At 37.5% G+C, this 22,076-nt stretch overlaps 2 protein-coding genes and 2 pseudogenes across 4 annotated transcripts; 1 reads left to right on the top strand and 3 right to left on the bottom strand.

Annotated features, from left to right (window-relative positions):
- On the top strand, positions 1-2,250 carry LOC104745709 (triacylglycerol lipase OBL1-like; annotated as a pseudogene). Its single transcript, XR_015582192.1, has 5 exons — positions 1-499; positions 593-847; positions 948-981; positions 1,067-1,728; positions 1,823-2,250. The product of XR_015582192.1 is annotated as a triacylglycerol lipase OBL1-like (transcript).
- Positions 2,251-2,621: 371 nt separating this feature from the next.
- LOC104745711 (small polypeptide DEVIL 19) lies at positions 2,622-3,026 on the bottom strand. The gene has a single exon (XM_010467026.3). It carries the CDS (start codon positions 2,916-2,918, stop codon positions 2,772-2,774), a length of 147 nt encoding a protein of 48 aa, XP_010465328.1. The 5' UTR covers positions 2,919-3,026; the 3' UTR covers positions 2,622-2,771.
- A 2,272-nt stretch (positions 3,027-5,298) lies between these two features.
- Positions 5,299-6,989, bottom strand: LOC104745712 (serine/threonine-protein kinase WAG2 pseudogene; annotated as a pseudogene). The gene has a single exon (XR_015581898.1). The product of XR_015581898.1 is annotated as a serine/threonine-protein kinase WAG2 pseudogene (transcript).
- An 11,280-nt stretch (positions 6,990-18,269) lies between these two features.
- Positions 18,270-19,194, bottom strand: LOC104745713 (CASP-like protein 2A2). The gene is made up of 2 exons (XM_010467028.3): positions 18,977-19,194; positions 18,270-18,882 (listed from the first exon to the last, which is right to left on the bottom strand). Exons 1-2 carry the CDS (start codon positions 19,162-19,164, stop codon positions 18,534-18,536), a joined length of 537 nt encoding a protein of 178 aa, XP_010465330.1. The 5' UTR covers positions 19,165-19,194; the 3' UTR covers positions 18,270-18,533.
- Positions 19,195-22,076: the final 2,882 nt, after the last annotated feature.

Genomic DNA, 22,076 nt, shown 5'->3' on the forward strand with positions numbered 1-22,076 from the left:
TTCTAAACACAAAACAGAGAGAGAGAGAGAGAGAGAGAGAGAGAGAGAGAGAGAGAGAGAGAGAGAGAGAGAGATCACTGCATGCGTATACATTGATATATATACTATAAGCTGAAAGCTAGCCTCCATTGAAAAACAAAACAGAGGGACATGCACAAAGACAACGAATCGGGTTCGAATCCGGTCCACGGGTCGAACTACTTGATTGTTCGACCACACCGAGGTGGGTTCAGAGACTTGTTCTGGTACGGTGTGAAGGACGACGAAACGAGCAAAGAAAAGTTCTTGGAGCGGCCTGAAAACGGAAGATGGAGCACTATGACGATCGATGAGGAAGCAGAGGATCACCGTTTGGTAATCGTCGTTTCGATTCTGGTTCGTAAGATCATCAGACTTCTCCGAACCCCAATGGAATACACAGGTTTCGTCATTGACTTCTTCCTCAATCTGTTATCTGCGAATGGTGGATTCTTCGGTTTGCTTCTCAGGTTGATTCAAGGTATGTTACAATAAAGTTCGAAACTTTGAAATAAAAAAGCGTTTTTTATGAGTTTTTGTGGGTTTAGTAATGTCAATTGAATTGGTGTTGTAGCTAAAGTTGTGATACCAAAGAGAGGCTCTGTGACATTTGTGAGTACGATTGGACAACTTGATGGGAGAATTGGTCTGTATAAGGAATGGAATTTCGTCGAACTTGGAGGGCGATGACTCGGTCAATTCAGGTTCTTCTGGAATGGCTAAAATCGAATTGGGAAGTCGTGGGCTTATGGATTTGTGTGTGATGGCGTCTAAGCTTGCGTATGAGAACGCCAAGGTTGTTGAAAACGTCGTTGATCTTCATTGGAAGGTAAGTTTTATTGAGTACAGAAACTTTATTTTAAACACGTTTCATGAGAGAAAAAAAAGTTGCCAACTTTATAAAAGTTTTTATCTTTTAATGTCAACAGATGAATCTGGTGGAGTTCTTGGATTGTTGGAATGGTGAGAATTTAGATATCGAGCTTTTAGCTTTTGATCATTGCTTAACTAAGCAGTTTTAGTTCTATACATGCATGTGTGTTTGCAGATTATCAGAAGCAGATGTCTACACAAGTTTTTATACTTACAGATAAGGAGAAAGATGCAAACTTGATAGTAATAAGCTTCAGAGGCACTGAGCCATTTGATGCAGATGATTGGGGAACTGATTTCGACTATTCTTGGTATGAAATCCCCAATGTGGGAAAGCTTCACATGGGTTTCCTTGAAGCAATAGGTTTAGGCAACAGAGACGACACTCCCACTTTTCATTACCATCTCTTCAAACAAACCTCCTCTGAGGATGAGAATAATAAAAAGAAACTCCTAGATATGGTAGAGAGAAGTGCCTATTACGCTGTCAGAATCATTCTGAAACGTTTGCTTTCGGAACACGAAAACGCTCAATTTGTAGTCACGGGTCACAGTTTAGGAGGTGCTTTAGCTATATTGTTTCCCACGTTGCTTGTGTTGAAAGAGGAAACAGAGATAATGAAGAGACTGCTTGGAGTTTACACGTTTGGACAACCGAGAATAGGGAACAGAGAGGTTGGTTTATTCATGAAAGATAAACTGAACCAACCTGTTGACCGATACTTTCGAGTTGTTTACTGCAACGATCTTGTCCCGAGATTGCCTTACGACGACAAAACTTTCCTCTACAAGCATTTTGGACTCTGTATTTACTACGACAGCTTCTACAACGAGACGGTAATGTTATCATCACTTGACAATCTTAAGGATTTCAAATTTGAAAATGTGAAATTGGCTTTGACTAATGATGGTTTTGTTGTATATATGACAGAAAGCAGAGGATGAACCGGATCCGAACCCTTACGGTTTCCGTTACGAGATTTTTGGTCATGTTATCGCGGTTTGGGAGTTGGTTCGAGGCTTGACGATGGGGTATACTCATGGACCAGATTACAAAGAAGGATGGTTTAGGATCTTGTTTAGGCTTATGGGGCTGTTGGTTCCTGGTCTCTCAGATCATTGCCCGACTGATTACGTGAACTCGGTTAGGCTTGGATCAGATAATGCCCTTCAGATGTCCCCTCTTTGAGGAGGAGTGCTCTGTTTTTTTCTAAACCGGAACTAGGTAGGTTGTTGTAATAAATCTTAACCGAACAGGAACCCGGTTAAGATGTTGGTTCGTAAAATAATAAGATGAGTGTCTCTTGTTTGTTTAGTTTTTAGTTTGAGCCAATAAAAGAACCAAAAGTTTTGCCAAAACTAAACGTTTTATTCCTTTTTATTAGTTTGTCGTCGCATTGATAATACAATCAGAGGCAACAATCAAACAAGATCTTACATATAACCAAAAGAGACTTCTTTGGGTCAAAATGAAACCAAATCCAAAACTTCCCAAAGATTTCAAAGTAGGAAACTTGTCTTCTTACATAACTTCATCCAAACTCCGCCAGTTCAATCGGCGGATAAAATCTCTCCTTTCACTTGATGCAAAATAACCCATGAAAACAAACCAAAAAAAAAAAAAAAAACCAAAAGATTGACATCTTTAGGTTAAAAAAAGTAACAAGGGTTTTGCAGGGTTATTGCACCAATTGAAGAGAGAGAATCAAAAGTTCTTGGAGAGGGTTCAAAGCCATGCAACCAAACAGCCACCAACACCAACGGAGAGCTTCAACATCAATGGAGCTTCAAGAAGAAGGGACATATAGAGCGGTCCTAGAGGAGAGGGATATATATACATGTAGTGGTTAATCTGAAGTGAGAGTTTCAAAGGCTTCTTTTTACTCATCCCCATGGATGTACCAGCAGCAAAGCATGGTGGCGCAACGACGGAGAATGTAGAGACGAGCTCGTTGTTCCTTCACTAAAGAAACACATTTGCTTGTAAAGGCGTGACCTTTGTTGAACTTTCTCTTTAATCCTGCCATTTGGTTGAAACTTAGGGTTTTGTATATGTTTTAGTACTGATCAAAGGTTGAAACTTAGGGTGCCACCCAAAAAAAAAACCCTTTGTGGGTGAAGGAGGAGAGTGTAAATGAAATATTTCTGATGAAGGAGAGAAGGATTTGATGAGTATATATAGCTAAGAAAAAGAAGAAGTGTAGTAAATAATAAGGAAGTAAATTAAGAGGAGATGAACATGGTCTTTTTTATTTTATTTTATTCATTGACATTGAGATTTGCATGGCTCGCTTTTAATTCTCCAAGGAACTATACTTTCATGAAATCATAACTCTTGACATACATATTATATTATATCAGTGTCTCATCTATTATATCATGGGCTGCTAAGAATATATATTATCTTATGCAAGAGTGTTATCTATATTTTTTAGTTTGCAAGTTTCTTTTGATATAACTAATCCTACACCGAAATAAAGACTAAATCCTTTAAACATGTGAAGTTATGTATTATTGATTTATTGTAATTTTCTAGGATTGAAAATATCAGATTTCATTTGTCATTGTATATTGCTTTCTCACTAGTAGTAGATCTGAATTTGAATGTGGTGCTATATATGTATGACATCTGAGTATGAAAAGATATATGACGAAGGAGTATAAAATTTGGAATTTCGTTCTATCAAAACTTATTTCATCTTCTTATAAATAAAGATAAATTTAGTCTTGAAAACTGATCGTGAAAATTATATTTTGTCTTCATAGATAAATGTAAGAAACGCGGTTAGCACTCCTACCAAAAAAAAAAAAAAACGCGGTTAGCACAGCTGTGGATGCATATATAATTATTTGTTTTTTACCCTTAAAAGGAAATGATTATCCTAACAACATTATTGAATAGGCTTCAACACAATTTTTTAACTCGAAAAAGAAGAAGAACTGAAGAAGAAGAAAGAGTAGAAAAGGGACAAAGGTGGGCTTAAAAAGAGGAGAGATGTTGAAAGAAGACAAGCATTGAGATCGGGTTTAGGGGAACATGGAACCGGCAATCTTATCTTCGGTTTCTCCACTTGAGTAGGTTTGTTTGGTTCGCTTCTCTTATTTTAATCTTAACTTTCATATTTTCATCAAACCTAACAATCTCTTACAGCATATATAGAACCATCCTATGCATCAAACCAGTCAAATTATATACAAATAGCATTTTTTGTGTTTTCTTTCAAAGTATACTTTAGACGTCTATAATTGAATTTTCATTTGGTTTGTTTAACTTGGCAAGTATGTTAAAATATGTAATTTATTTTACTTGAAACTGCATGTAAATCGGTAACACAAACTAATATGAACAATCATATCTTCTAAGATTATGGTCGGACCAACCATATCAAATTGAGTTTGAAAACATTATCTTTAACCATTGCCATATTAAGTTATGAACATAAGAATCTGAAAGAGAGATTTTGACTGTTCCCGTTTCTCTATCATTCGTTGCGGTTTTACAGCTGGGTAGAACCAAATCATCCCTCACTGATTTCTTCCTCATTTTTCTAATCAGTTCTGCATCACTTCGTGTATCAATTTACGGATCACAACAGATTCGGATCACATTTATATCCTCAGCAATCACATCGTTTTGTACACACCACCAATGATAATATATAGTATTATATACATTATTGTCGGTCCAAGTATCTCTTAAGGCTTCTAAGCCCAACCAGTATCAAAATTTTGATTATGATGTTTCCTATTCATACGTACGCCCATGTTGGAATAAACTATATGAGGGTGGCATCCTCTTCTCATGCAATTGCATTGAGAATGAATCGCCCTAACGGACAGGGCCCGATATCTAACTCCAGTCCATTTTGAATATAATGGGTCTTGTGACACACTAACACCATTACTACAGATATTTTGTTCTGTGAACCCGTTAATTGTTTTTGTAACCCGTTAATCCGAACCGGTGTTGCGCAAATTCGTTGAAATCAATTGAATTGGGCCAAAGTAACTAGTATCCTACTGTTACGTTTCATCTTCACATGACTGGTTTTTTTGGGAATAAGAGTTCAATTTCTGTATCTGGGAGATAAAACAAAAAAAAGAGTTAGAATCGGGCAAGTAATTCTTTATTAACAAATTCTGGCTTACAGACTAGAACATTCTCCACCTCCGTTTCTATTATTGATGTTCCGTGTTCGATTCTAAGTTTTTTTAAAACTCTCTCCTTGGGATGGTTATAAACTTATAAATAACAGTATGGACCGTATGGTACATTCCAGCTACCAACGCCGGAATCGAACACGTCATTGATGAAGCTATGCAAGTGCATGCATACTGAGTTTGCATTCTTTTGTTAATAATATATATTACACGATAGACGATGATAAACAAATTAAAAAAAAATCATTGTAAGGCAAATTAAAGACTGTTTCTTCACGTATAATTTAACTTCCATATACAAAATCGTTGAATCTCCTATTGTATACATACACTAATACACATCATATACACGCCTTCTAAATATATTTTTAACCCTAAAAATCGTATAAGAAGAATTTGAAGAAAAAAAAAAAAAAAGAAGAAAGAGTGAGACAGCCTTAAACACGTTTACGACTCGCGTAGCTTTTGCCCACATAATGATAATAATTACTATTGCTCTGGTTTCTACTCCCACCACTAGAGCTTTTACTGCGCAGTAAAAAAGACAACGCCCTCCACAAAAACGACTTCCTTCGCCGAGGTGAAACGGCGGTCACGTGACCAGCATGTGCTCTAGTTGACGACTTCTTAATCACAAGACCTCTAACTTCCTCCGGTGGCTTGTAATGCCTAATCAACGGCCACTTAATCCCATCGAAAAACGGATGACGTTTGATATCTTGCGCACCCTTGGCGCATCCTAGCCTTTTCCTCGGGTCTTTCACCAAAAGCTTCTCAATCAAGTCCTTGGCTTCCTCCTCCAAATCACCGTCCACGTTGAAACTCGCGGTCTTAGTGGTCGATACTATATTCCGGAGGGTTTGCTCTTTGCTCTCTCCCTTAAACGGCGTCGTTCCGTGTAGCATCTCGTAAAGGAATATTCCGAACGCCCACCAGTCAACTCCGCTTCCGTGTCCGTTGCCGGAGACTAGCTCCGGTGCAAGGTACTCATGTGTTCCGACGCAGGACCTTGAAAACGCCGTCACTGGCTCTGCCGCGAACTCAGACACGATCTCTTCTCTCTCGTACCTTTCCTCCGTTTGTACCGAGAAGCAGCCGCTTCTTCTCCGACGAAGCGACGGGGATGAAGAAGTTCTCCGGTACCGGCGAGATTTAAAAGTAGGGACGACGTCGGATTTAAAACAGAGATCAAAATCTGACAACATGACGTGTCCGTCTTCACGGAGCAAAACGTTTTCAGGTTTGAGATCACGGTATACGATCCCCATTGCGTGAAGATACTCTAAGGCGACGAGAACTTCGGCGGCGAAGAACCTAACCGGCTGAATCGGTAAACGGTTACCAGGTTGCTTGCGTAACAAGGAATGTAAATCTCCGTTTGGTGCATAATCAATGAGGAGACAAGTGTAGTGAGACTCGTCGATACGAGCGTAGAGCGTAGGGAGGAAAGGGTGGTCTAGCAAGGAGAGGATCTCTGCCTCCGTCTCTACCTGAGAGAGCTTCTTCTCCGTCGTGAGGCAGTTGCGATCGATGACTTTTAAGGCGAATCTTGCGGAGGAGTCACGGAGGTTACAGAGGAAGACTCGGCCTAGGTTTCCGCTTCCGAGGTGGCGTATAAGTTTAAGGTGACGGAGGTGGATGTTTCCGTCGGAGGAGAGGAGTTTTGCGGATTTGATTGCTGACCAGTGAGGATCATGACGACGGTGGTTGACTGTGGAGGAGGAGACGGATGAGGTTGTTACGGCTGAGGAAGTGGAGAGTCTGTCGTTGAAGCTTAAGGAGGTTAAGCTGGAACGAGCGCTTGAGGAGGCGAATGTACGGTCTGTGACGGTAGATGTGAAGCTGAGATCAAGATCGCTGTCAGGGAAGTAGAAATCTTCTTGTTCCATTTCTTGTTTTTTTTTTTTTTTTTTTTTCTTGCTTCAATTTTTTTGTGTGTGTGTAAAGGTCAGAGGATTCTGAGATATTTATAAAGATGATGGTGGAAACTTAAGGTGAGATAGGGTGTTTTTGATTAGTTAATTAGTTATTAGTTGATTAATTAAATTAAAAAAAAAGTGTGTTTGGGAGTTTTGGGAAGTTGGGAAATGACAAGGGAAAGTGATAATGGGTTTGACCTTAACGGGTTATTTGTTTTTTTTATTTGATTCAAGTATAAACAATTACAAAAACATGAGTGAAAGTCATTATGACTAATCTTGGGTGTGCAAGCACATGATCAAACACCGACGATTTTGTATTTTAAGAAGAATAAGAAGTTAACATGAATTGAAAATTAACAATAGCTCGAGAATTAACTCTAAATAATGTTATAATTCATAACAATTTATAAGTTAATTAGAGGAAAAACAAGATAAGACTTGACGGGAAAATACATATTCAACTTTTTACGAAAATATTATACTTAAGTGTTTTAGGTTTAATTAGGTGTGTAACAAAGATGAGGATCGAGTTTACATTAAAAAATTCAAATTGGATGTGAAGAAACATATGGTCAGTGAAATTAAGTGGGGGGGAGTCTGTGTGCATTAATGAGGCAGTAACAGCTTGTCGGCTGTAACGTTCCTCAAAGTTAGCTTCATCACACTTACGTGACTCTACAGTCTACACTAACGATCTTATCTAGCGTTTAAGGAGTAATTATATTCATTCTACATTTCTGCTGCTAGTTATATTTATATCATAAGTCACATACAAATAGTTAATACGTTTATTGCCAAATAGAGTAACACTATTTGCTGCTTTTATTCATACTATTTCGTTTTAGACTTTCAGTCGCTACGCAATAAATACTAATCTAGCTAACCTATCACAAAGAAACTAAAAACAATAATCAACTAGCAAAACAGAAAAAAACAACGTATCTCATGATTTTTCATCTATCAAAGAAAGAGAAGAGATTACGAATGCAAATCATGCATGGGAATATATTAATTCTTAACGTAGTTTGGAAATCAAAATCATATTGTAAAAGTTGTATTAGTGCATGGATTGAAAGCATGTAACTTTTCATAAATGATTTCAGTTTTTCTTTTGTTAAACAGCAAACAATTTGATTATGAAAACTATTTTATATTCTCTTTGTAACGAAACGAGATTGAATAATTGGTGTTTAATTAGTCAAAACTTAAATTTTTATCGTTATTATTTTTGTAACGTGTCGTGGTGAGGTGGGGGGGTCAGAAATTTAAAGAGGGATTCGCATGTTGAAGAGAATATGGGAACTGGATCTCCATGTGATGGGCCATTACTAAGTCTTCTTACCGTTGCGGGACCCACGTCGATTCCTAAAAGTCTTACTTTGTCTGCCACGTGGCCAACATCGGACCCACCTTTGTCGTTTTTTAAAATTCGTTTTATAATCTTTTTGGCCAGGCCTCCTATAGTTTTTAAAAGTAAATAATAACTGTATAATTTAGATTAATAATTCTTTCAATAATCAATTCTCATTTATTTCATACCTAAATAATTATTTCTTCAATTGAGGAAAATTATTATTTTATATAATACCATCTTTGTTTTATTTTAAAATCAATTATAGTTTCGATCAATTATTCTTCTTTTTTTTTTTTGGTTAAAGTCGATCAATTATTGAAGTTATCAAATTATTAGCTCGTGGTTTGCTCGTTGATCAGGTTGATACATCATACATGGAGTTATTATCAACAATATATACATCTCTAGTCTTAAGATAGCTAACGGGTGACATTTGACGATTAGTGTATGGCATAAACCGGCCGTATAGAGAAGAGAATACGAAGATGAATTAATAATTGATTTAGGTATGGTTTGTTCAAAGAATAATGCTAACACTCAACTTATAATTAAGAACAATTTTTATATTATATACTCTTTTGATTTAATCGTTGAATTCTAGTCTACAGATATATATATACCAGATCAGATGATGATGACCGGTACATAATGATGCAAGTTGCAAAACAAAATCGTGAAAACATAAAAATTGTTAAACCCAAGATCTGAGGAAAAGGAAAACACACGAGGATCTTCCCCTAAGTTGTATATGTTAACTGGTAACTGAACACAATAATGACAATATATATCATTAAGCGATTTGCATTTGAAGTAATGGGATTTTCTTTTAATCAACCACGTGGTTTTGGCATTTTGAATCGATCCATTCATACTCTGGTTTGATGATCGAACGTGATAATAACATTATTAATACGTCCTTATCAATTATACAATTTCTATCATGCAAGTAGCCTTACTATACAATCTACGTACTACTGTGACTTACAGTATATATACATAATACATGTAAGTAAGTATGGCATCACGTTAGCTATATCACTATATCACGATTGACCTAACTCTCATTGAAGATTTTTTGTTTTTATTTGCTTCAGTTTCAAATGCTATGAATGATAATAATACACTGACAAGAGGAGAAAACAAAACAAGAATTTGGAGGAACAAAAATAAATAATAATAGATGGTAGCAAAGAATCCAACCTGTATTAATTATTAAGAGAAACCATTATTTGAAGACAAAAGAATGCTAACCTTTCATGTGATGTAATAGTTCCATTTTGTCACAACTACTTCTAACAGAAAGAGAAACATCTCCTCATCTATGTCACTATGTGTGATGTCTATCAAATATAATCTTTATAAATGTAGCTACATTGGTCATTTTAATCTTGAGATTAATCTGATCCGTGCCCAACATGAGAGTGTAAACTATACATCATTTTTTTTGTCACGACCTTTTTTTATAACAATTCTTATTTCCAAGATTGTACTATAAAAGGCATCGGAGTCATATATTAACGCCCTGAAAATATGCATTGGAGTGTAAACTATAGTTAGTCCTTTTTGAGGTGCGATGCATCTTAGTTTATATATGATGCGATGATTAGTTTAGTTAATTTAGTACGGTTAGTGTGTGTCCCTAATTAAGCTCCCAAAGCACTTTAATTCAACAAAGTTTGACATGGTCATATCACATGGTACCAAACGTTCATTGAGATCAAAACATAACAGAAGCTCCTAATCATCACCTTGGAGCCCACAACCAATTAATTTAATGAAACAACAACAACATATCATATGGGTTTTCAAATACATTGAACTATGCCCACTTTCTAGGTTTAAATTATTTTAACTATATAAATAAATATCTAACTAGTAGCTTTAAAATATAATATAATGCTACTTAGTAATTATAAACATACCCAACGGCCAACGCACAAAGGGACACACCAAACACATCCTTTCAACTACAAGTCTACAATTACTCTCCAGAAGTCAAACAGTGACGTTGACTAAGTAAATCTCGGCCATCTCTCGTATTAGACAATCTCAGCCCATATCTGTAAATGGGCTTTGTGATTAATTTATCCACATTTTGTGGTTCAATCGCTGAAGTTGTCAAAAAGTGAAAACCAAGATCGTCAAGGACTTAAAACCTTTCAAGCCTTTTTCCATAGTTTGTTGAGATGGTTAAAGATTTAGATTATTGTTGGATATGGGCTTCTCCCTAATATGCCGCTCGGTCCAACAAGAGTTTAAACTGTGACTTTGGCCCAACAAATTTGGGAAAAAGTCTATTAACCTCCGCAGAGAGCAATTTCGGGAATTCGCGCAGAAATATTAGAGTGTAAGAAGGAAGAGAGAAGAGAGGCCGGTAAAGCCGAGCCTTGGAAGAAGAGGAGAGAGGCCAGTAAGGCCGGTGTACACCAAGAGAGTGGCCGGTGAGGCCATGGGAGGCATGAGAGCGGCCAGTTAGGCCGCGAACACAATGAGAAAGGCTGGTAAGGCCATGTGGGCTGTGTGAGAAAGAAGAGAGGTCAGCAAGACCATAAGTGCAATGTGAGAAGAACAAAGGCCTTATAAGAAGAAGAAGCCCAAGAAGAAGGAAATATCTCACAAGGAAGGAAAGGAGATCCAATGGCCACAAGGAAAGGAGATCTAACGGTCACAAGGAATGGAAGGGAAGGAGATCACGTGTGGCTTTGGTTGAGAAGCATAGCGAGTCAACCAAAGACAAGGAGCTGTCCCTTTCACTAAGCTCCCACTTGAGCCCAACGGCTATATGTCCCTTTCACCTCTCTCTTATGTCTAAACGGTCATATGCATTTGTTCTCCTATATTAAGATGTGTAATCTCTCTTCTATGTAATAGTCATCACAACATTATTCAATAACAAGAGAAACCGATTTCCTCTCTACACTTGTGTTCTTGTTCATATCAACAATGTAGAGAGTTTAGGATTAGCGGTTAGGGGCTGCCTTTAAGGCAGCCTATTCTCTTCTCTAAATCCACCTAAACTCTTCCTTATTTACTTCTTATTCCCTAGCTTACTGATTCTAAATCCTTTCTATCTAAGTACACAAACTCATAAGTGTTGTGATACTTTAACAAGGATTAGTCTCAAACTAGGCTGTTTGCTCCTTAATAAGATCCGATTTTCCATCTAGTATTTGGGGTCTATTTAGCTTCTTTATGGGGAGTTCATCACAAGTTGATGTCCTCTTCTTCCCCTTGAGGTCGAGTTAGTTTATTGTGGGTATAAGGAGATTCAATCATTGGGAGTTGTCTCTCCTTGGACAAGAGCTGTCTCTCTTGAAATCCCAACATGGTATCAGAGCCAAGTTATGTTCTTGGTGATTCAAACTCGTTCTCAAGTAAAGCTTTTAAATTTAGCTTAGTTTCGTGAAAGCTCTTAAACTTCTCTTTGCCGTTAAATCGATTCTCTAGCACCTCAATGTTGAGAAAGCTTGGTTTCTGGTCTTGTTAGAGTTTGTAGACCAAGTATGTGAAGAGAAATCGATTATAAAAGCCTCATCTTTATGCTTTACCGATTTGGTAAAAGCGTGTTTCAAATGAGGTGGTGATGAACCAATGAGCAAATCGTTTTTGTTCATGGTAAGGATTCACGGTTTAGGCTTGTATGAGCCACGAAAATCTTACCCTCACAGCTGAGTCAATTAGATTAAAGCTGTTGTTGAGATGCATTCTTTTAACCGATGGACAAAAGGTTGTTCCAAAGGTTACTTTACCTTTTATTTGAATCTGACTATGAAAATCATCTTCAATATGATAATTTGTGGATCTTGTTCAATTAAAACCATCGAAAATCACTTGTTCATGTGTTATTTCGTGGTTCTTGAAGGCATTAAGCTCTTGGAGAACACTTGTTTAAGTGATTCTACCATGAGAAGTGTGTTTAACCGTTGGATAAACTAATTGTCCAATGGTCCATTGTGTTTCAGCCATTAAAGCACCAAAAGAGAGTGTCTTCTTGGATGTTCTTGGCTGTTAAAGCTTCCGCAAAACTCAAGAAAACAGAGCAAAACTCTGTCCATTTGAACTCTTGAGAAAATTCTCTATTCTATATTCTCTATTCTCCCTTATACTCTATATTCTCTTGGTTACTTATTCTCTAAATTCTCTTTTATTTTCAGTAATATTCTCTATTCTCTAATCTCTCACCATCTCTTGTTTAGAATCTGTCTTGATCTCAAACAGGTTCATTATTTAAAGATGGTGAAGTGGTTGGCGCATCACAATGCTTGGAAGTTAGAACCGATGGCCATCAAGTTGGTGGAAGGCGATGAATCAGCTCCAAAGTATGTGTGGTAGTGTCAACGATCAAATGGAGGCACTAGAAGCTTACGGGGGAGCTAGAACCATTCGCAACCAGAAGTGATGTCCTCTTAGGCGAATCTAACCAAGTCAAAGCTCAAGGCAATACCAAGAGGGGTCCGGCTGGCGAACTCAAGAAGTTGTTCAAGAGGGATGGTCTATGGTAGATGATCAAGGGGAGAAGAAAGATGGTGCGAAATGTTGAATCAATCTCACGTTTGATGAGTGTCAAGTTATGGAGTTCAAGATCGGATGTGCACAAGATCTCAAGGAAGGTCATGCACAAGGTTTCAAGTGAAATGATGAGATGTCAGCTCATCATCAAGTCAAGGGTACGGGGGAGATCGACTTTCAAGTGACTTCACCACACCTCACAGATTCTGCTCGGCCACAAGCAAAAGTTTTGCTTGAAGTCAGCCGAAGCGTCTCAAAGATCGGCTCGGACGAAAGCCTTCCACTGCGATTCAGCTTCCGCGTTCTTCACAAAAGTTTTAGACCATAGAGTCATCTTGTCAGTGGAAGTAAAATCATACCAATCCGAGAAGCCTTTCGAAAGTTATGTCCGATTCAGTGGGCATATGTCAGTCTGACGATAAAACTGGCCGGGTTAAAAACCATGGTTAGAGAAGCGGTCTCAAGGAGGAATTCCAAACCGCATCAGTGATCAACTCTCTCCTTCCTATCCATCAAAACACCAAAAAGGCTGTGCTCTAAACCCTACTCTATTTAAATTCATAAATTCATTATTTTAGTTCATTGCTAGTCTTTACACTTCCATATGATGTTTCTAAAATTGTCACACTTTTAAAGAAATTTACTTTGATATTCCTCATAACATACACTTATTCTTGCTTCTTTATCACTTGTTTAAAGGGTAAAAGAGATTATGAGAGCCTCAAAGAAATTCAAAAAGGTGCAAGGATGGAGATCATAAGAAGTGTGTTAAAGGCAAGGTGGGCTAAGGAAGAGTAGCGATTCAAAACATGAAGAGAAGAGAGCTGGTTCTTTACAAACCAAGGTCAAGGGACATCATGGATAGTGAAGGCTATACTCTTTTTCCCTTAACAAAGTTTTATCCCAAGAGGTTTTCTTTGTTGAGGTTTTTAATGAGGTAGACGACACTAGTCCACTCCTGATCTTTGGTCCTCATGGTGTCCCGCCGATCAAGCGTGCGGGAGAGTATTAGAGTGTAAGAAGGAAGAGAGAGGAGAGGTCTGTAAGGCCGAGCCTTGGAAGAAGAGGAGAGAGGCCGGTAAGGCCGGTGTACACCAAGAGAGTGGCCGGTGAGGCCATGGGAGGCATGAGAGCGGCCAGTTAGGCCGCAAACACAATGAGAAAGGCTGGTAAGGCCATGTGGGCTGTGTGAGCAAGAAGAGAGGTCAGCAAGGCCATAAGTGCAATGTGAGAAGAACAAAGGCCTTATAAGAAGAAGAAGCGCAAGAAAAAGGAAATATCTCACAAGGAAAGAAAGGAGATCCAATGGCCACAAGGAAAGGAGATCTAACGGTCACAAGGAATGGAAGGGAAGGAGATCACGTGTGGCTTTGGTTGAGAAGCATAGCGAGTCAACCAAAGACAAGGAGCTGTCCCTTTCACTAAGCTCCCACTTGAGCCCAACGGCTATATGTCCCTTTCACCTCTCTCTTATGTCTAAACGGTCATATGCATTTGTTCTCCTATATTAAGATGTGTAATCTCTCTTCTATGTAATAATCATCACAACATTATTCAATAACAAGAGAAACCGATTTCCTCTCTACACTTGTGTTCTTGTTCATATCAACAATGTAGAGAGTTTAGGATTAGCGGTTAGGGGCTGCCTTTAAGGCAGCCTATTCTCTTCTCTAAATCCACCTAAACTCTTCCTTATTTACTTCTTATTCCCTAGCTTACTGATTCTAAATCCTTTCTATCTAAGTACACAAACTCATAAGTGTTGTGATACTTTAACAAGGATTAGTCTCAAACTAGGCTGTTTGCTCCTTAATAAGATCCGATTTTCCATCTAGTATTTGGGGTCTATTTAGCTTCTTTATGGGGAGTTCATCACAAGTTGATGTCCTCTTCTTCCCCTTGAGGTCGAGTTAGTTTATTGTGGGTATAAGGAGATTCAATCATTGGGAGTTGTCTCTCCTTGGACAAGAGCTGTCTCTCTTGAAATCCCAACATGGTATCAGAGCCAAGTTATGTTCTTGGTGATTCAAACTCGTTCTCAAATAAAGCTTTTAAATTTAGCTTAGTTTCGTGAAAGCTCTTAAACTTGTCTTTGCCGTTAAATCGATTCTCTAGCACCTCAATGTTGAGAAAGCTTGGTTTCTGGTCTTGTTAGAGTTTGTAGACCAAGTATGTGAAGAGAAATCGATTATAAAAGCCTCATCTTTATGCTTTACCGATTTGGTAAAAGCGTGTTTCAAATGAGGTGGTGATGAACCAATGAGCAAATCGTTTTTGTTCATGGTAAGGATTCACGGTTTAGGCTTGTATGAGCCACGAAAATCTTATCCTCACAACTGAGTCAATTAGATTAAAGCTGTTGTTGAGATGCATTCTTTTAACCGATGGACAAAAGGTTGTTCCAAAGGTTACTTTACCTTTTATTTGAATCTGACTATGAAAATCATCTTCAATATGATAATTTGTGGATCTTGTTCAATTAAAACCATCGAAAATCACTTGTTCATGTGTTATTTTGTGGTTCTTGAAGGCATTAAGCTCTTGGAGAACACTTGTTTAAGTGATTCTACCATGAGAAGTGTGTTTAACCGTTGGATAAACTAATTGTCCAATGGTCCATTGTGTTTCAGCCATTAAAGCACCAAAAGAGAGTGTCTTCTTGGATGTTCTTGGCTGTTAAAGCTTCCGCAAAACTCAAGAAAACAGAGCAAAACTCTGTCCATTTGAACTCTTGAGAAAATTCTCTATTCTATATTCTCTATTCTCCCTTATACCCTATATTCTCTTGGTTACTTATTCTCTAAATTCTCTTTTATTTTCAGTAATATTCTCTATTCTCTAATCTCTCACCATCTCTTGTTTAGAATCTGTCTTGATCTCAAACAGGTTCATTATTTAAAGATGGTGAAGTGGTTGGCGCATCACAATGCTTGAAAGTTAGAACCGATGGCCATCAAGTTGGTGGAAGGCGATGAATCAGCTCCAAAGTATGTGTGGTAGTGTCAACGATCAAATGGAGGCACTAGAAGCTTACGGGGGAGCTAGAACCATTCACAACCAGAAGTGATGTCCTCTTAGGCGAATCTAACCAAGTCAAAGCTCAAGGCAATACCAAGAGGGGTCCGGCTGGCGAACTCAAGAAGTTGTTCAAGAGGGATGGTCTATGGTAGATGATCAAGGGGAGAAGAAAGCTGGTGTGAAATGTTGAATCAATCTCACGTTTGATGAGTGTCAAGTTATGGAGTTCAAGATCGGATGTGCACAAGATCTCAAGGAAGGTCATGCACAAGGTTTCAAGTGAAATGATGAGATGTCAGATCATCATCAAGTCAAGGGTACGGGGGAGATCGACTTTCAAGTGACTTCACCACACCTCACAGATTCTGCTCGGCCACAAGCAAAAGTTTTGCTTAAAGTCAGCCGAAGCGTCTCAAAGATCGGCTCGGACGAAAGCCTTCCACTGCGATTCAGCTTCCGCGTTCTTCACAAAAGTTTTAGACCATAGAGTCATCTTGCCAGTGGAAGTGAAATCATACCAATCCGAGAAGCCTTTCGAAAGTTATGTCCGATTCAGTGGGCATATGTCAGTCTGACGATAAAACTGGCCGGGTTAAAAACCATGGTTAGAGAAGCGGTCTCAAGGAGGAATTCCAAACCGCATCAGTGATCAACTCTCTCCTTCCTATCCATCAAAACACCAAAAAGGCTGTGCTCTAAACCCTACTCTATTTAAATTCATAAATTCATTATTTTAGTTCATTGCTAGTCTTTACACTTCCATATGATGTTTCTAAAATTGTCACACTTTTAAAGAAATTTACTTTGATATTCCTCATAACATACACTTATTCTTGCTTCTTTATCACTTGTTTAAAGGGTAAAAGAGATTATGAGAGCCTCAAAGAAATTCAAAAAGGTGCAAGGATGGAGATCATAAGAAGTGTGTTAAAGGCAAGGTGGGCTAAGGAAGAGTAGCGGTTCAAAACATGAAGAGAAGAGAGCTGGTTCTTTACAAACCAAGGTCAAGGGACATCATGGATAGTGAAGGCTATACTCTTTTTCCCTTAACAAAGTTTTATCCCAAGAGGTTTTCTTTGTTGAGGTTTTTAATGAGGTAGACGACACTAGTCCACTCTTGATCTTTGGTCCTCATGGTGTCCCGCCGATCAAGCGTGCGGGGGAGTATTAGAGTGTAAGAAGGAAGAGAGAGGAGAGGCCTGTAAGGCCGAGCCTTGGAAGAAGAGGAGAGAGGCCGGTAAGGCCGGTGTACACCAAGAGAGTGGCCGGTGAGGCCATGGGAGGCATGAGAGCGGCCAGTTAGGCCGCGAACACAATGAGAAAGGCTGGTAAGGCCATGTGGGCTGTGTGAGCAAGAAGAGAGGGCAGCAAGGCCATAAGTGCAATGTGAGAAGAACAAAGGCCTTATAAGAAGAAGAAGCCCAAGAAGAAGGAAATATCTCACAAGGAAGGAAAGGAGATCCAATGGCCACAAGGAAAGGAGATCTAACGGTCACAAGGAATGGAAGGGAAGGAGATCACGTGTGGCTTTGGTTGAGAAGCATAACGAGTCAACCAAAGACAAGGAGCTGTCTCTTTCACTAAGCTCCCACTTGAGCCCAACGGCTATATGTCCCTTTCACCTCTCTCTTATATCTAAACGGTCATATGCATTTGTTCTCCTATATTAAAATGTGTAATCTCTCTTCTATGTAATAATCATCACAACATTATTCAATAACAAGAGAAACCGATTTCCTCTCTACACTTGTGTTCTTGTTCATATCAACAATGTAGAGAGTTTAGGATTAGCGGTTAGGGGCTGCCTTTAAGGCAGCCTATTCTCTTCTCTAAATCCACCTAAACTCTTCCTTATTTACTTCTTATTCCCTAGCTTACTGATTCTAAATCCTTTCTATCTAAGTACACAAACTCATAAGTGTTGTGATACTTTAACAAGGATTAGTCTCAAACTAGGTTGTTTGCTCCTTAATAAGATCCGATTTACCATCTAGTATTTGGGGTCTATTTAGCTTCTTTATGGGGAGTTCATCACAAGTTGATGTCCTCTTCTTCCCCTTGAGGTCGAGTTAGTTTATTGTGGGTATAAGGAGATTCAATCATTGGGAGTTGTCTCTCCTTGGACAAGAGCTGTCTCTCTTGAAATCCCAACAAGAAACCCTAGAGTGCCCTAACTCTACACACCTATAAATAGTTCAAGACATTTACTGGGAACCTCATTCTGACCCCCTGACAATACCCAGAGAACCATACATTGCATCGAAAACCAATATTGTCTTCTGTGTAATTTATTTACTCTTTCGAGCTCGTCATTATTAGCTTGTTAGTTCTCCTGTGAACTGACGAGCTCAATCTTGACTCGTGTTAGTGACGACCTCAAGTTTTTATCGTTAATAAAAGAACCAGTTTCACTCTTTCTCTAAAATCTTTATTTACTTAGTATTGTGCAATCTCAGGTACAAACAATTATAACAATAGTTCAACCGACTAAATCCGATTGTCTGAAAACTCAAAAAGGATAAATCAATCAATTAGAGAAAAACATTAATATTTAGTTACTCTTCTATTCAAAGTACTCTTTCACTTCAAGTATTCAACCAAACAGGACAATATATATGTCTGTGTTCTGTCCCTCTTTGTTACCTTTTCTTTCTTTATGTATTCTTCAATTTCGGTGCTTAGGGTGCTTCAAATCTGCTGAAGAGTCGATACGAAGAGATAAGCGAGAGCAACATATAGAGAAGGGAGACAACGAATGTGAACACAACCGAGATCAATGCCTTGTGACAGAAGATTCCATAGGAGTCACAAGCAGAGCTCCAAGTGATGGGTATGTTTCCATAATATGCTAAGTAAACCGTCTCTGCAGATACAGAGCCAGCCGCTAGAACCAGGTACGTGACTACCTGGTCAAGCAAGAACAGTGTCCAGACTTGGCGCTTGCTTATTGGACACGAAAGGGCTAATATTGCGAGAGCAGAAAGAAGAGAATAAGCAGCACAAACGCCATTAGCACTCACCAAATACCTACAAGCAGGTAAAAACAAAAGCAAAGGTTCATTGATTATTAAATGTCTAGTGTGAAGCAAGAAGAGATACAGAGCTGAGAGAAGAAGGCAACATGAAAGCTCCAAGATTTGAGTAAGAAACAGAGCCAAAGTCGTTGGAGATGGAGTTCTTGATCATGATCACGAGACCCGCAATACTTAGAGCCATTGATACTACTCGCAGGACCGCCTCTGCCGTTTTCTCAGTGCGGTTAAGCTCTAAAGCTGAGCCGTCAATGGCTGTTTGATCAGTCTTGTTCATATTTTTTTTTTTGGTGTTTTAAGCAAAGAGAGATCTTTGTCTTTTATAATGTTAAGGGTTTCAACTTTCAAGTCATAATAGACAAAGTAGTCGCTAAAGCATTCAATATAGTCATGTGATATTGTGATGATATGACGTCACCAGTCTTAGTTTTAGGCCGTGACTATCTTGTTTTGCTTGCTCTAATTTATCATTTTGTCTTCCAAATTTGGAATTACGTACTAGAAGTGAAGAGAGTTTGATATTTGTCCTTAGTAATTAATGATATATATAGGTTGTTTATTTATTAATATGTCTCCCGTTCATTTATGATTTACGGGTTTATGGGGCTATGTTCTCTCAATCTTTTGTTAAGAAAATTCATTCACATGAATGGTCCAGTCACCACCAGTGTATTGTGCACATGTTGGGTGGACTCTCTGACACTACAAGAGACTTCCGTCCATGTTCATACCTTTACGTAAGTGATTTCAAGATCATTGTTTTGTACGCTTAATTAAGTCGAGTTTATAATAATAAATGGATTCCACCCACGGCTTGGGGCGACCAAAAGAATTTTGACCACCCTCATGACAGATTGAATAGAATCAGAAATAGTTGAAATTAATGTGAATAGTATTGAATTCGTAGCACTAGATATCGCATCAAAATGACATTTTTAGTATCGACCATTGCATAATCCACGCGTCGCATCTTCCAGCATATTATATACGAGAATCAAACTATATAATCACCCCAGGGGTTTTTAAATTTATATATGGGTTTAGAGGAAAGTAATTGTAATATGATATCTCAACTTTTGTTAACGAAGTACGCTACACATGTTTTTTTGCCGTTACAATATGAACTATTTTACCAAAAAATAAAAAATTGGTAAATTAGACGATTTCCGATCCATCTGCATTTCCATCTCGAAAATAGAATTTAGAGTTAATTTTGTTCAAACCATCTCCATTTTTTTCCTCTATATTTGGAGATTTATATTTATATTTTACAAATAAATTTTGGAGATATCCATTTTTAACTCAAAAATAGAGTAGGATTGGAGAAAAACTTATTTTTTTAACTCTAGTTTGAAAGTAACAATGAATAAATACTACCTCCGTTTATTTTTACTTGTCGTTCTAGACTTAATTTTTTATTTTATATTACTTGTCGTTTTGTATTTACGATACAACTTTATGAATCAAATTTTCAGTTTTACCCCTAACATTTAGCTTATTAATTACTTATATCAAATGAAATAGTATATTAATGAGAGGTAAAATAAATAATTTAATTGTTTTCTTAATATGTGTGAAATTGTCTAGAATGACAAGTAATACAAAACGGAGGGAGTAGATTGTAGATGCTCTTAGCTAAGTAGCTTTATTTCGAAATAAACTAACTTAATATGAATATGGTTGCAAACTGACATAAGAGGGAAGATGATTTAAATTTCATGCAAACTGATATATATATATATATATATATATATATATATATATATATATATATATATGCACATTTCTAGTGCACTCTAATGACGTAGGTGATTATTAAAATAACGCTAGTGGTGTCTAGTATAATATCTCTTATTTGGAAAAAAATACGATCATGTATTAAATAAGTTGCTTTAAGATAAAATACGATCATGTATTAAATGAGTAATGCGTACCTGTTAGGATTAAATAAGTTGCTTTCAGATAAAATACCATGTTATTTAATTTGTTGAAATTACCACGCAATTCTGAGGATTGAATGATGATAAAAAATAACCCAATGTCGTTTGCTTAGATCAAATGTTTTAAGGTCCTTTACAAGCTCGACTCCAAAGTGTAAAATTGATATAAGTTTTCCAAAGTATAAAATTGATAACTAAAAGGCTCAAAGGTATTGGTATTATATATTAAGCGACTGATCACTTCTTGCCCAAATGATTTCACTTCGAAAACTTGCTTGATATGGTTACCCAAAAGTATATTCCGTTATACGAATTTTTTATTTTCTGGATGATAACGGGAATAAAAAGGAAAGAAAGAGGCAGTATACGATACTTATATAAAGTCATGTTAGATTCTAAGTTCTCACGAAAAGTTCAAAGTGAACGAAATAAAAAAGTGTGTCTGTTTTGTTTTATCTAACTAAGAAAGTTTCTCAGAATTTACAAGAAATTAATAATTAATTGAAATTAAAGGACCATATATATGAAGCATGAAAGACTTATTAACGAGATGAATAATTTGGGACAAATATATATCGATTTATAAGTAACATTTGGAGGGTTTATATGTTATATACTTCTATATATGAGAATATGAGATGATAAGTCCGATCCATGACTAGAGTGTGTAGATATATATCTGGAAGCTAACATGGAAGAATAGAGAACGAAGCAGAGCCAAGGTCAACTTGCCAGACACAAATCAACAGATTGTGAATGAGACCAAATAAATGGTCATAAACCGGTTGTGTTTAAAACCGGCAAGTCATCCTTGGCTCAATTCCATTCTTTATTCCTTCATGCAAGACCCTCTGATACAACCAAAAGACTCCCATCATCTTGTTTCGATCTGATCACGAGCTAATTGTTTCAAACCTGTTACCTCTTTCTTGACTCTTGTGTTGTGGTAAAGCCTAGTGGAGATATGTCGGTATTTATAGGCATACAAATGCGATTATAAAAAAGTGTATTGTTTTATTCCTAGATTCCATTTCCATATGCATGGCTGGGAATTTTGACCAAAACCCTAATTCAAGAATGAAATATAAAAGATGGGGTCAAAGAATATAATCTAATCGATGGGATGACCACATTTTCCGGTTAAATTCGAATAGTTTATATTCGTTCCACTACTTTATGGCGCAGACAGAAATGTGTAATTAAGCAAGACAAAGAAATCTATATAGATGGTCGTAGAAACCCGTAGAAG

This window comes from Camelina sativa, chromosome 15 (genome assembly GCF_030686135.1).
Source record: "Camelina sativa cultivar CO46 ecotype springtype chromosome 15, ASM3068613v1".
Taxonomy (NCBI): domain Eukaryota; kingdom Viridiplantae; phylum Streptophyta; class Magnoliopsida; order Brassicales; family Brassicaceae; genus Camelina; species Camelina sativa.

Coding starts and splice junctions, on each gene's coding strand:
- LOC104745711 (XM_010467026.3), bottom strand. CDS start 2,918: ATGGCAGGATTAAAGAGAAAGTTCAACAAAGGTCACGCCTTTACAAGC.
- LOC104745713 (XM_010467028.3), bottom strand. CDS start 19,164: ATGAACAAGACTGATCAAACAGCCATTGACGGCTCAGCTTTAGAGCTT. Junction 18,883..18,976: donor TCAAATCTTGGAGCTTTCAT/GTTGCCTTCTTC, acceptor ACCTGCTTGTAG/GTATTTGGTGAGTGCTAATG.